The sequence below is a fragment of the Rhea pennata genome, chromosome 11, assembly GCF_028389875.1.
Source record: "Rhea pennata isolate bPtePen1 chromosome 11, bPtePen1.pri, whole genome shotgun sequence".
In the NCBI taxonomy this organism is placed as follows: domain Eukaryota; kingdom Metazoa; phylum Chordata; class Aves; order Rheiformes; family Rheidae; genus Rhea; species Rhea pennata.
In genome coordinates, this window is record NC_084673.1 from 504,337 (window position 1) to 516,935 (window position 12,599).

Sequence of the window (12,599 nt, forward strand, 5' to 3'; positions counted from 1 at the left end):
TGACTCCCTGTGCTGCCCGCCGCGGCCAGGGACCGCAGCGAGGGTAACCAGTCATCCCAGCAGGGCCGTGCTGCAGACCCCTGCCTGCCGTGCCGGTCAGGTAGAAGACCCAATGAGACAGGGCACGTAGATACAACAAAAAGTTGTCTTGGCCTTAAGAAGTATATGGCTCATACAAGAGTGAGGTTTATGATGCTAGAATAGCCACCAGAGTTACAGAAAAAAGAATCACCAGATTCAGAGAAAAAGAGCTCCCTGTAACATCATTCTGATCTCAGAGCGTATAATGCCGGCAGGTTTCCAAGACGAACAGAGGAATGAAATTTCATTGCTAATAGCAAATGCCAGCTATTTTTTCTTGTCTGAACAGCACCTGAAAATTGCCAATTGGCAATATAAGAGTCCCAGGAATTAGGACTGATTCAAGCACTGGAACTGTTGCTGTTTTTTCAGATCCTTCTCTCCAGAGAAGGTGGTGGAGGCAGCAAAGAGAATGAGAGTTGCAGCAGTAGCTTGGCATTTGCCACTCAGCTATCAGCAGCAATTTCTGTCAGTCTGTGAGAAGATACATGCAGGGAAACGGTTGCCATTTCTTTGGTAACCAGGGTCTTGCTTCCGATCTTGCACTCGGGGCATCCCTACCTCCCAGGAGAAGTTGATTTTTGGCTCCAATCCAGTGCATAAAAAGCTGCGTGTTCTCCCCTTCCACCTGCAGAGCAGCCCGGGGCTGCTGGGGCAGTAGTCCATCTCCCCCCTCTAGAACTTAGAGGTCCGTGGCTGGGGAGTAGGACAGGAAGGGATCCATCCTGTGCACTGCTGAGCTCAGAGCCTGAGGCTGCTCTGCAAATGACCATATCTGGGAAGGAAAGGGAGGAGAAAAGAAAGCATTTCTGCCCACGCTGCTTCGGTCCCCTTTGCTCCTGCTCTCCCCTACCTCCTGCCTCAGCACCCAGAAGGTCTGCCTGTGGTAGCAGCCAGCTCTCTTCTCTTACTCTGGACATGTGAAAGCATCTGGAAACTTATGTTCTCCTTTTCAAATTCCATTCCACTTCTTACACTGTGCCCTGCTCCGTGGGAGACTGAGAAGAGGACATTGCCAGGCACAAAGCTGGGAGCTCTCCAGAGGCAGAAATCTTTAGAGGTGCTCTGTCTGCACAAACTCTGGAAGGTAGAAAAAGAAAGATGCTGAAAATCAGTCAAGATGCTTCACCCCACATAGCCACTGTGCCGGGTACCCAACAGGAGGAGGAGGAGGAGGAGACAAGGAAACATCTGCTCTCTCTGCATTTTGCTGCTTTGCTAGCATCTGCAAATGTCAGGGTCTCCCACCACGTATCTGTGGGGTAGCGATACATCTCAGAATAAGCTAGGGAGAGATACACTATTGGCTATTTCACGTGCAGTGTGTCATCTGGCAGGCTGTATATATCACAGGGAAAGGAGGGATCACTCAGTCTCTGAGCAAAGCTGCCTCCAGTGCATCACTCAGAGATACTTTAAGGATGCAAAGAAGTAGGGAAAGCTGCCCTTGCTGTTTTGATCCTGACAAGCTCTTTGGGAAATAGAGATCTACTGAATTAAGGACTATGTGGAAAAACAATAAAGCAGATTTTCAAGGACAAGTTGTGAGAGAGAAGCAGTCTCCAAAAGGAAATATTCACTAGGACTTCTTCCTAGATGCGCAGAGAAAGTGGTTCGGGATCTTTGATATTTCGGCATCAAAACAGCTCTTGTCTGTAGGACATACGGAACTGGAAAAAGCAGCAGCTGGAGCGTCCCTGGAGCAAAGCTCAAATGTAATCAGCACAGGAAGAAGGACCCATTTATCAAGTCTTTTATACAATTTGCAAACATAGGACGTATTTTTAAAACGCAAGCGTGTGCTCTCCGGCAGCTGCCCACTCAGCACCTGAGCTCCTAGAAAGAGGGAGGGCAGAAGGGACACCGAGCCTCGCGGGTCCTCTGGGTGCAGGGACACGGGCAGACCTCGTGCTTTACCTCCTGACCATGAGCAGACACACATGGTTCCCTTTCCAGTACATCTCCAAGCCCTTCTGGCGAGCAGACACTCACAACAGCACCAGCTTCCTCTCTGCGCTCTACGGCTTCCCAAACCAGTCCTTCTTCCACAGCGAGCTGGACCTGGAGGACCTGGGTGACTTTGCCAGTGGGACCAAGTATGAGGGTGAGTCACAGAGCCAGACGGTGCAGGCACTGCTAATAGTAGCCTACTCAGTGATTATATGTATCTCGCTCTTCGGCAACGTCCTGGTGTGCCACGTGGTGATCAAGAACAAAAGGATGCACTCAGCCACCAGCCTCTTCATCGCCAATCTGGCAGTTGCAGACATGATGATCACCATTTTGAACACCCCCTTCACGCTGGTAAGCCGCTGGCGCTCGCCCGGGGGGCCCTTGCCTCGCGGTGCTGCCGCCCGGCAGCTCTGGCCGCGGGGCTTTGCAGCCTGCCTGCGAGGGCAGGGCGCCGCGGAGCGCAGCCGCCCCGGGAGCCCGGCCGCGGGCAGCAGCGCTGGGGACGGCGCGGGTCCGGCTCGCCTCTGCGCTCGGAGTGCTAGGACGCAGGGCGTGCACGCGTACGCACGCGCGTGTCCGAATCCGAGGGCACGGGTGCACACGGCGCGGGAGTGCTTTGCTGGTGACCAGCTGTGCCCGTCAGGGCTGCGCCTCTGCACGCTGATCTGCCCGGGGCCAGGCTGAAACTCGCTTTCCCGTCGGCTCTCTCCCCTCTCCTGTCTCCTGCACTGTAAAGCGGGCTGCAGCCGTGCTCCCCCTCCCCGCACACACAGACTCCCCAGCCAGGGAGCCCAGGCTCAGGGTTCATGCCCGTCACCTTGCAAAACCTCGCAGGAACAGGCACTCTCCTCTAACTTTCTTCCTGTCCTTCTTTCTAGACTCTGGCGAGATAAAGATGTCTAAGAACTATTTGTCTTTTGATGAGAAAGGAAATGAGGACACATATTGCACTACAAAGTCTGTTTAGCTGCCAGTTTCCTAAGGAAATGATGCAAACAAGGTCACTGCTCGTGCAGATGACTGCGTAGGAAACAGCTAGCTCTGTGCTGAGCTGTGTCAGTGTGGCTCATCTCTTATTTGTGCATTGCAAACTGTGCACTTGGAGTTGATTGTCTTTTATTTAATTTTAGTTACTAAAAACATAAGACATAAAAAGAAAATTAAATAATGAGGCAGGAAGAATTCAACTAATTCACTTCTTGCTCCACTGTCATGTTTCATAAACAATGTGTAAGTATGACTTTCTGTATATCTGAATTTGACAAAGTCCTCTGATTTGAAAGCATCCCAAATACTTCTCCTTCCGTCCTTGCCCGTAAGCTGTCCAAGGGTCTCTGCCTTTCTCTGGTGGGATTTGCATTCCTTAGTCTGTTCAGGGAAAGGACAGTGCCCTCTTGTGTGTTTGCACAACACATTAGGCACAAGTAATTAAATACTTATAATTCTGCTTAGAGAAGAGTTTTAAATCACCTTCAAAGAAACAGCAAATTGCTATGGCTTCACTGACCAAGTCATTGCTACTTGAATAGCTACTTGAGTTCCTTATAGGGAAATTAGCTTGGATTAAAACTGTAAATTGCCTGAAAACATGTTAGCCAGTCTTGACTAATCTTCTGTGTGGACACATGCCTGGAGTAAATGTGTTTTATTTCAAATCAGCTTGATCTGCTTCCAAAATGGGTTACACTAATTTGGAATAAATATTGTACATAAAGGAAGTATTGCAAATATAAGAATGTTTGCACAGGGGTTAAAACAAGAACAATTATTCAGGAATAATTTCCTTTCTACAAAAGCCACAATAAGCAACACTGTGCATTAATAAGAAATGTGCCTGTGACCTTTCCATTGCCATCTCAAGATACACTTTAAGCCCTCCCTGCTGAAGAGCAGTTAGATTTCATGCCCAGGTGATGATAGCCCTAATAAGTGCAGGGTTCAGACCAATGAGGAAGTCAACCAAACTCGTAAAGTTTTAGTTGTTTTTTCAGCCAAACGGTAAAATTGTGAAACTTAATTGACAACACTGAAATTGCTGTTGATGCATATTGCACAATGTGATAGGAGGAGACTGGCTTAGCAATCAGAGTGCAGGCAAGACCCTACCATGCCTCTGGAGCTCCAGATCGTTTCTCAGAGTGGCTAACATTTGCAGACCTCGGGAGGAGTATAAAAACAGGGGAAGCATGCAGGGATACCCCACAGGCAGGCAATTCCTCTCCCAGAGATGCTATTTCTGTATTTCATAGCCCTCAAAGGATTTTTCTTCCACGAATTTATCTCGTCAGTCTTTGGACATTTGCAACTTTTAGCATCCACAAATTTAAACATTTGAAAGATAATAAAAATGGAAATGTTTTCAAGGAGGCCAGCTAATGTTTTTCCCTGCAAAGAATCTCACCAAGTGGTAGAGCTCAGATTCTTTTGCTTTATCCATAAAGCCCATATTTTGTGTACACATGTGCACACAAATGCATGTACACAGAGCACTACTCAAGAAAGACAGCTAGATTTATTTGCTCAGTATAACAAAAATCTACTGTTTCAAAGCCTTTGGCATAGTCATTTTTTTCTCCCAGGAGTACTGGGTATAATACTTCTACAAAGCATCTGGAAACTATATTAAAGCAATTCATCCTTACAAAACTCATGGGAAACCTATGCTTCAGATAATGCGCTCAGTTTTAATCCATTTTTTAATGTTCTTCAGGTGCGGTTTGTAAGCAGCACTTGGGTGTTTGGAAAGTTGATGTGTCACATAAGCCGGTTTGTTCAGTATTGCTCAGTTCACGTCTCTGTACTGACCCTTGCTGCCATTGCTCTGGATCGACACCAGGTATGCAATATACCTCACCCCTATATTTGCTAGAAAATAAGGGGCTAAATACTCAGTTCTTCCCTAGACCCTTGTGTTATCTTGGGAATCAAAGTATGGAGGGATGGATTCCAGCTTTCATGGTGGTGGAGCACAGCCATGAATGTGGCATGAATACGTGCTGAAGTTCAGATGCCAGCAAACCAGTACTATTTATTTTCAATGGGTCTTATGATATTTAGGTTTGACCCATTATTTTGAAATGCCTACAACTGGCATTTTGTGCCCAGGTGGACTGAGAACTGTTGTAGTACATTCAGCTTAAGCTGAGTAACTCCCCCTTCCCCCACCAAGATACTGTTTTTGGCAAATACGAACCAGAAAGATGTTACAGGTCAACCAATGAGTGCAGGGAAACCTAAGGGTTTCCTTGGAGGGTAATACAATTTGACATTTTTCCTGGCTGATAAATACTGTGCACTGGACAGCAAATTCTGCAAGGTTTGCTCTCAGGCAGACTGTATTTTTCTTGCAGCACTGAAGTCGTTGTTATAACTGAAAAGCAATTTCACATGATAAATGACATGGCCAGATGAAGTTCAAAATAATAACGGATCCCACTCTGGCTGTCTGTGATGTGCTCCATCTGGTGTCAGAAAATTACAATGACTGCCGGAATATGGATCATTATCTACTTCTTTCTTTTTTACCATATGAAGTTTGGTAGTCTCTGTATTCTACGTGCAATGTTGCAGCTCCTGTAAGCAGAAAGTTTTGATTCACAAAAAGGATCTTTAAAATAATAATTCATTTTAATCATCATCTCCTGGATTGATTGCAAAGCATTCCTAGGTATCAAGAAGTGTTCGTTTAATTAAGGCCAAGCACAATAGTTGCCTTTAAGATCATGGGAGGTAGATTCCTCAGAACTGGAATTTGTTAGTATAGCCCCAAGAGATATAAATAAAAGTAAGGAGATGTAACTGAGCAAAGAGAAAGCAACACTTGTCCCTAAAGATGTTTCTAGCCCTGAGAGCTATCTGAGCAGAGCAGATGCTCCAGGGAAGCTGAGAAAGCTCAGTTAAGTAGGTATTTATAATGGATAGGAAAGACATGCAAAAAGTACTGAAGACCTTATTAGCCAAAAGTCCATCTGGATGACATGATAGGTCTATTTTTAACTACTATTTCACTGCCCAAAATAGTCATTGTGTAGTTCAAAGGGCATCCAGCCTTCATGATCTCTGAAGCCAAGCTGGTGGGTGATACTGACATGTTTCTCTGCTTGGAAGGCACCATGCCAGCAGTAGCACTTAATATTCGCACAGTTCTTTGCATTTTCCTGTCCTTATACTTTCAGAAGTCCTATGAAATGATCCTCTCCACCTCCCCTTTTAACATGTTCACCTATAGTAATCAAGACACAACTTCCACTGTCTATAATGCAAGCCGGAACAGCCTCCAGGCTTTCAACTTGCACCACGCTCAACATCCATGCTGAATGTGCTTTGCTGTCCCAGAGAGCATACACGCTGTTTGCTTCTCACTCTGGTCAGTGAGAAATGTTTGCCCTCTGACAGGAATAAAGTGAAAGGGTATTTTTGTCCAAAAACTGCAGTTTATTTTTCTCAATTGAGGACATTTCAAATCCTCTGGAACGTCTGTTCTCTGCAGGTTATCATGCACCCTCTGAAGCCACGCATGTCCATGGTGAAAGGAGGGATTTGCATCATTATCATCTGGGTTATGGCCAGCTGCTTCTCACTGCCTCATGCCATTTATCAAACTCTGGCAAGATTTTATATCGGGTAAGGTATTTACACAGTGCTTTTTTATACTCATAAATATTCAACTTAATACTCAACTTAATCAAAGTCCCACAGATTCTAATGCACACAATTCTCCATCTGTGTTCGTAAAAACAGAAGGTATAGTGAAACAGAGAAGTCTTTTGTATTTTTGACCGGATGCTGTGTTTCTCACAAAAGGATAACAAAAATCGATGAAATTGCTTTCAGGCTTGTTTGTTAGATGGTTTCAGCTCAGAGATGCAGTGCTGTAATTTGAGTCAGGCACAGAAACCCCTCCTTCATTAGAGAGGAACAGAGGTCAATATGGGTAAACTCTTTTTTTTTTTTTTTTTGGTGATTTGTTTAAAAAGGTCATCACTGAGGCCAAAGGTCAAACTTAATGTAGGATTTTCTGTTGAGGGAGATGCTCAGCCACGTTACTGAATGAGTTCTGCTCTCTATATCTTTACTGAAACTCAGAATGTCTGAGATGCTTGCCCTCCAGGTATTGTGTGCATCTGATAGGGGAGTTAACAGTTCTTTCTTCCTTGATCTTCAGGAACAGAACAATCCGAATGGTCTGTCTTCCCAGCTTCCCTCCTCCTGCTGATCTATTCTGGAAGTATTTGGACTTAACTACTTTTGTTCTCTTGTATGTCCTGCCCTTGCTTGTGATCTCCATTACATACACCATGGTGGCCAAGAAGCTTTGGCTGAGAAATGCTATTGGGGACATCACCATGGAGCAATATTATGCCCATCAGCGGAAAAAGAAGATGACACTGAAGATGTTAATGGTGGTGGTTGTAGTGTTTGCAGTGTGCTGGTTCCCTTTGAACTGCTATGTGGTGCTAATCTCCTGTAGGGCCATCAACAGCAACAACGCTCTGTACTTTGCTTTTCACTGGTTTGCCATGAGCAGCACTTGCTACAACCCCTTCATTTATTGCTGGTTGAACGAGAGCTTCCGATCTGAGCTGAAATCCTTGCTGTGTGTGTGCCGGCGAAGGAGTGCAGCCCAGAGCCACGCTCTGCAGTCCATATCCCCTCCTTTCAGGCATGCCTGGGTTGAGAATTGCCATTATAAAAGAGACAGCGCCTGTCAGAAAACAAGGGCCTCATCCCAAAGGAACTCTGCAAAGACAGATATATCCAGTGTCCAGCCAATCGTGACAGGAAACTAAACTCTTCACCAGGCCATATTGTGTTATAACTGCAAAACTGCAGAAAAATCAGGTTGGAAGGGACTGCTGGAGATCATCCAGTCCAACCTCCTGTGCAAAACAGGCTAACTTTGAAGTTAGATTGGGTTGCTCCTGACCTTGTCCAGTCAGGTTCAGAAAATCTCCAAGGATGGACTGCCCACATGTTGGCCCCAGTGTGCAGTACCAGGTGCATTGTTAATCAGAACAGCTGGCAAAAATTAAGCAAAGTAATTAATAGCACATGAAATCTTTCATAGCCTACGCAAATGTATACACACCAACTAATGCACACCCTTTTTAATGGGATATCTGTTTATACATAGAGAAACACTGTGCTGGTTCCATTTTGGAATTTATTTTTGATTTATTCAAGATGAGTAACATTTACAGCTATTCTCAAATTTAAAAATGCAAAATTTTAGCTCCTGAATCTGCTGTTATTTTTATTACGCAGATCTGGACATCTGATTCATTCAGGTGTTTCTGCCAGGACCACAGACAGCTGTGCTTCCCAGTGACAGTTGAAGAAATACCTCAAAAAACAAAATGAGAACAACTTGGAAGTAGAACAGCAAAAAACTCACTCCATTTGCAAGCATTCACCTTTAAATGGTTTCTTCTGTTCAGTAAGGATTATTAGTACTCCCGTAACACATAGTTTATTTTGAAATCTGTGATCAAGAAAGAAATTTTTCAAGTGAGATCGCTCTGAAGCATTAGCCAGCTAAGGAAGCAACCCTTTGCTAAAATATGTACCACATATCAATTTCCTAAAGACTAAACAAATGCCCACTCACCAGCCATTAACTGCAACTGGTTTCAGAGGAACTGTCCAATTTTTGCACCTTTTACAAAATTATTTTTTTGATATCTTTCAATAATACACAGAGATACACATAGGAGAAAATAATCTGGAAGTCAAGAGTTGGTAATGAAAGTCACTGTATGTGGCTTGCACCAATAACCAGTGCAGACACCAGTGTGAGTCCAGCAGAATGAGAGTCATACACCAGTTTGAGTCCAGCAGAGTGAGAGCCATTTCCACCAGTCCCAGCAGGTTAGGCTGGTGACTCCCAGGCAGATGCCCAGGCTGGATGACAAAACCTCGTTAGGTACGTTCAAAGAAGGCCCTCAGCAACCAACAGACCTCAGAAACAGCTCCCTACCTCATTCCTAAATTGGGGGTGGTAGCGTGGCAGCACAGGGATGGGACCTGGCCCGCGAGGGGCTCTCCCCAGTGCTGGGAACGTGGGCTCGTGGCAGGGCAAGTGCAGGGGGCTTCGCATGGGGCGTGAGGGGAGGTGGACCCAGTGCAGTGCTGCACAAATACAGCTCCCTTGATCCACTCCCCGAAAACCTGGTTGGGAATAAAGGGGCTCCGCAAGCAGCCAGAGATGGTAAAGTCTGAATTGCCTTGACAGGATGTGTGTGGAGACCAGAGAGGTGTTCGCCTGTGGGAACCTGCCCTGCTGACATTTGTAGGACTTCGTTAACAGTCTAGGCTTTCCCCAAAGAACTTTGCACATTACTATATTTTCTAAGAAAACATATACTGTAGTGTTTTAACATTGTTAATCAGCAATTCTTATAAAGTGTCAACTATTTTCAATTCCAATAATATTTTAACAGTCTTCAAGAGCTGTGTCCCTGGGCCAGACCCGCAGTCCTTACCCAGAGCTTGCCATGCTGCCCTCGCTTTTTAGAACTAATCATGATAACTGCTTGACAGCTGCTGAAGAGGGCACTTTGCTTTGTGTGAGAGGTAAAATCTTCCATTTTAACTCTGAGTATTAAGAAAAGATAAGCAGTTCTTAAGACCCACTGACTGAAGACAGGAGAAGGTGGCATTAGATGAAGAGAGCTTATTTATAAACCTTTATATATTCCACCACTTCATAAAGCAGAATATCTCATAATTGCCACAGCAATTACCTCAAATACTGATATTCCATTCATGCTGCTCTTGGTGTTGATGAAGAGCTTTTAACCGTATTTATTCTGTTTTGAGCAGTGGCTCCAAATACATGATGAAATAGCTGAGATTCTTCAGCGAGGAGGCAGGCAGGTGTGCAGGGCCTGGACAGCTGGTGCAGACAGCTACTGGTGCAACTGGTCACAGTGGGAGCCAGCCCCAGTCATTTCAGAGCTGAGTTTGGGCCAGCAGTGAGAAATATCAAGTGAGAGCACATGGCCAAACTGAAACTAATGGCTTTGAAAATCAACCAGTGTGGCACTGTTTTTTTACTCAGGAAGAATAATGAGTTTTTTTTTTTACTCAGTACTGGCTCAGCTTTCTTGATTGTGAAGGATTTAGTCTCCGTACAGTGAAAGGAAAATGAGATTCATCCTTCCTATGCAAAATAATAATTACACTACTACAGCTTAGAATTACTGCTGAAGATTGGCAGTGCGAGTGAAAATATATTAATCTGGAAATCAAGTTACTTTGATAGGCACATAAAATGTGAATGTGTAACCTGATAGTGTATTTGCATCTAATGGAGAAACTGTGAAGCTGAGGAAAGACTAAGTAAAATGCAATTCTTACTTCTTACTAAGGTAATTACAGCAAGCAGGAGAGGATAGAAGTACACCACACAAAAATAGTGATCATACATTGCTTTGAATACTGCATATACACTGGCATATTCAATTCAAACCATTTAAGTAAATGTTCCCTGTTAGAAATAGCGATATTTTGCTGTAACCCATCAGGACCACATTTCTACAGGGATTATTGTGCAGAAGGATCTGCCTAGGGAAAGAAACTGAATTAGAAAACCTTTTCACAGAGAACAAGCACCTGAGACTCATATATCTTCTCCAATTCACCTGCAAGAAACCTGCTTAACAGACAGTATCGCGTGGGCTTATAAGCGCTTTCTTGGTTAACTTGGTTTGTGCTAACAGACAAGCGTGAGCGGAGATCTGAGCAGAGCTGGCACAGCAGAGGTAAGCACCTGGATCTCTCATTTTACATTACCAGCAAATAACAACATAAACCTGATCCTACCACTAGCTTTCTTTTTAACAGCTGGAATACTTGGGATTTGTAGTGCTGCAAATGGCATTTCCATAATGTAACTGTTCAGGAATGTTTCTAGAAACATGATGTCTGTTGTTAAAATACAACATTGTTCAATCAGTAATCTACTGACACATCTCTTCATTCAAATGTTCTTCTTTTTTACACTGGAAAGAATTAATTAACTAAATATTACACTTTGAATGCGTGTCCCACTGTGCTCCCAGAGAACTGTTAGAACTTATTCCTCGGGAATAAATGTGATTTGGGTAATACCAAGAAAGAAATGAGGCACTGAGACTCTGCAATGCTGGACGGAAATTACTGCTGCACAGGCAAGCTTGCAGAGTTTATGGCCGCAACTGTAAGTCAATGGTAAGTAAGTAAATGTTCAGAAAAATCATTGCTGGTTCGTAAACTGCTGGTCTACCTGCCTCTGGCTGCTTGGAATTAATCACCCTTCTTATTTAAAGCCAGATGCACTGACCTGGGCTGGGGGTGGGAGGTGCCATGAGTAACAGACTGAATCCTGCTAACTTGGGCAAAAACAACACAGAAACATTTCTCAAGTGTTGACTCGTGGCCAAATGAATAATCACTCTTAAAAGAAGAGAAGACTTTAGGAAGAAGAAGAAAAGGCATTCCCACGCTCAAGCCTGCTCAAACACATGCAGAAACCAGGACAGCGCTTTCCCCTTACTGACTAGGAGTATTTCAGTCCTTGTGCCTTGCCATATGGCACAGAGCAAGGAGTTTCAGAGTTTATTCTGGTTATTCATCTTCTTAGCTGGACAGCAAGCCCGTTCCAGCTTCTTTCAGTCATTGCACAGAGGGATGCACAACGACATGTCAAGATCTCATCCAGCTGGCCAGCGCACCTCGTGCACCTGTGGCACCGCGGGGCTGGGAGACGTTCCCGCAGCCTGGCAGCATCTCTGCGGCAGATGGTTTGCTCCCAGATTGAAAACCGATGTTGATTTTCTAACTGCACATCTGGTGCTAACTCTTACACAACCAGTGCTCTCATCAGAAAGAATCTGTAGTTTGGCAAGCTGCCAGTGTTGTGCTGCCGTAAAACAAATTCTTTCCAACAGGTAGTTGTCAAAAGCTTATGTTTTTGTAAAAATCTGGCAGATTTTACCGCTGTTACATGCTGACAACCTCTAGATACTCTTGCTTTAAAATAAGCTCTGTTAAAATTTCTGTATGGTTGTAGTACAATAAGATTCAATTCATAAAAGTTGTCAGGGGGTTAATAACATCCAAATAAAATATCCACTTTAAGACCCTCCCTTTCCTGTAGGTTTTGTTGAAAAACCTATAATTCAAAAATAAATTTTAAACTTTTGAAAGGGAGGTATCCCCTCTTCATTGTGAGAGTTAAGTAGTCAGCACAGAACAAATGCTCCTGACATCCTCAGTACCATGACCACAGCTCATGTCCCCACGCGTTTTGCCACCCTTCAGTGTGAAAAGTCCTTCGAAAAAGCAGATTTATGATCACCTGGGGCAGAAGTCAGCAGTGCATGTGTACCAGCTATAAGTACTATTTCGTTCCCAGCCTGCAGCTCCATGTAGTAAACAGCTGATCTTGGAAGCACTTCCCATTAGCTAGGTTGCCTCAATCCGTACAGGGGTGCACACACATCTAGCTTGAATTTAAATCTTTCTCTCCAACAGACATTTCCAAGAGTGGAAGCACAGTCTGATGCTTGTGCATTTCTCTTTCA

General features: G+C 44.4%; 1 protein-coding gene across 1 annotated transcript; it reads left to right on the top strand.

Moving 5' to 3' along the window:
• The first annotated feature begins 2,007 nt into the window (after positions 1 to 2,007).
• LOC134145218 (G-protein coupled receptor 83-like) lies at positions 2,008 to 10,993 on the top strand. The gene is made up of 4 exons (XM_062584526.1): positions 2,008 to 2,385; positions 4,745 to 4,870; positions 6,524 to 6,657; positions 7,199 to 10,993. The coding sequence occupies exons 1-4, from the start codon at positions 2,008 to 2,010 to the stop codon at positions 7,821 to 7,823; spliced, it is 1,263 nt and encodes a 420-aa protein (XP_062440510.1). The 3' UTR covers positions 7,824 to 10,993.
• The last annotated feature ends 1,606 nt before the right edge of the window (positions 10,994 to 12,599 follow it).

What these genes read in the sequence shown, in the direction of transcription:
- LOC134145218 (XM_062584526.1), top strand. Translation starts at nt 2,008, where the DNA reads ATGAGCAGACACACATGGTTCCCTTTCCAGTACATCTCCAAGCCCTTC. An exon ending in TTGCTCTGGATCGACACCAG is followed by an intron (nt 4,871 to 6,523) that starts GTATGCAATATA and finishes TGTTCTCTGCAG; the next exon opens with GTTATCATGCACCCTCTGAA. An exon ending in CTGGCAAGATTTTATATCGG is followed by an intron (nt 6,658 to 7,198) that starts GTAAGGTATTTA and finishes CTTGATCTTCAG; the next exon opens with GAACAGAACAATCCGAATGG.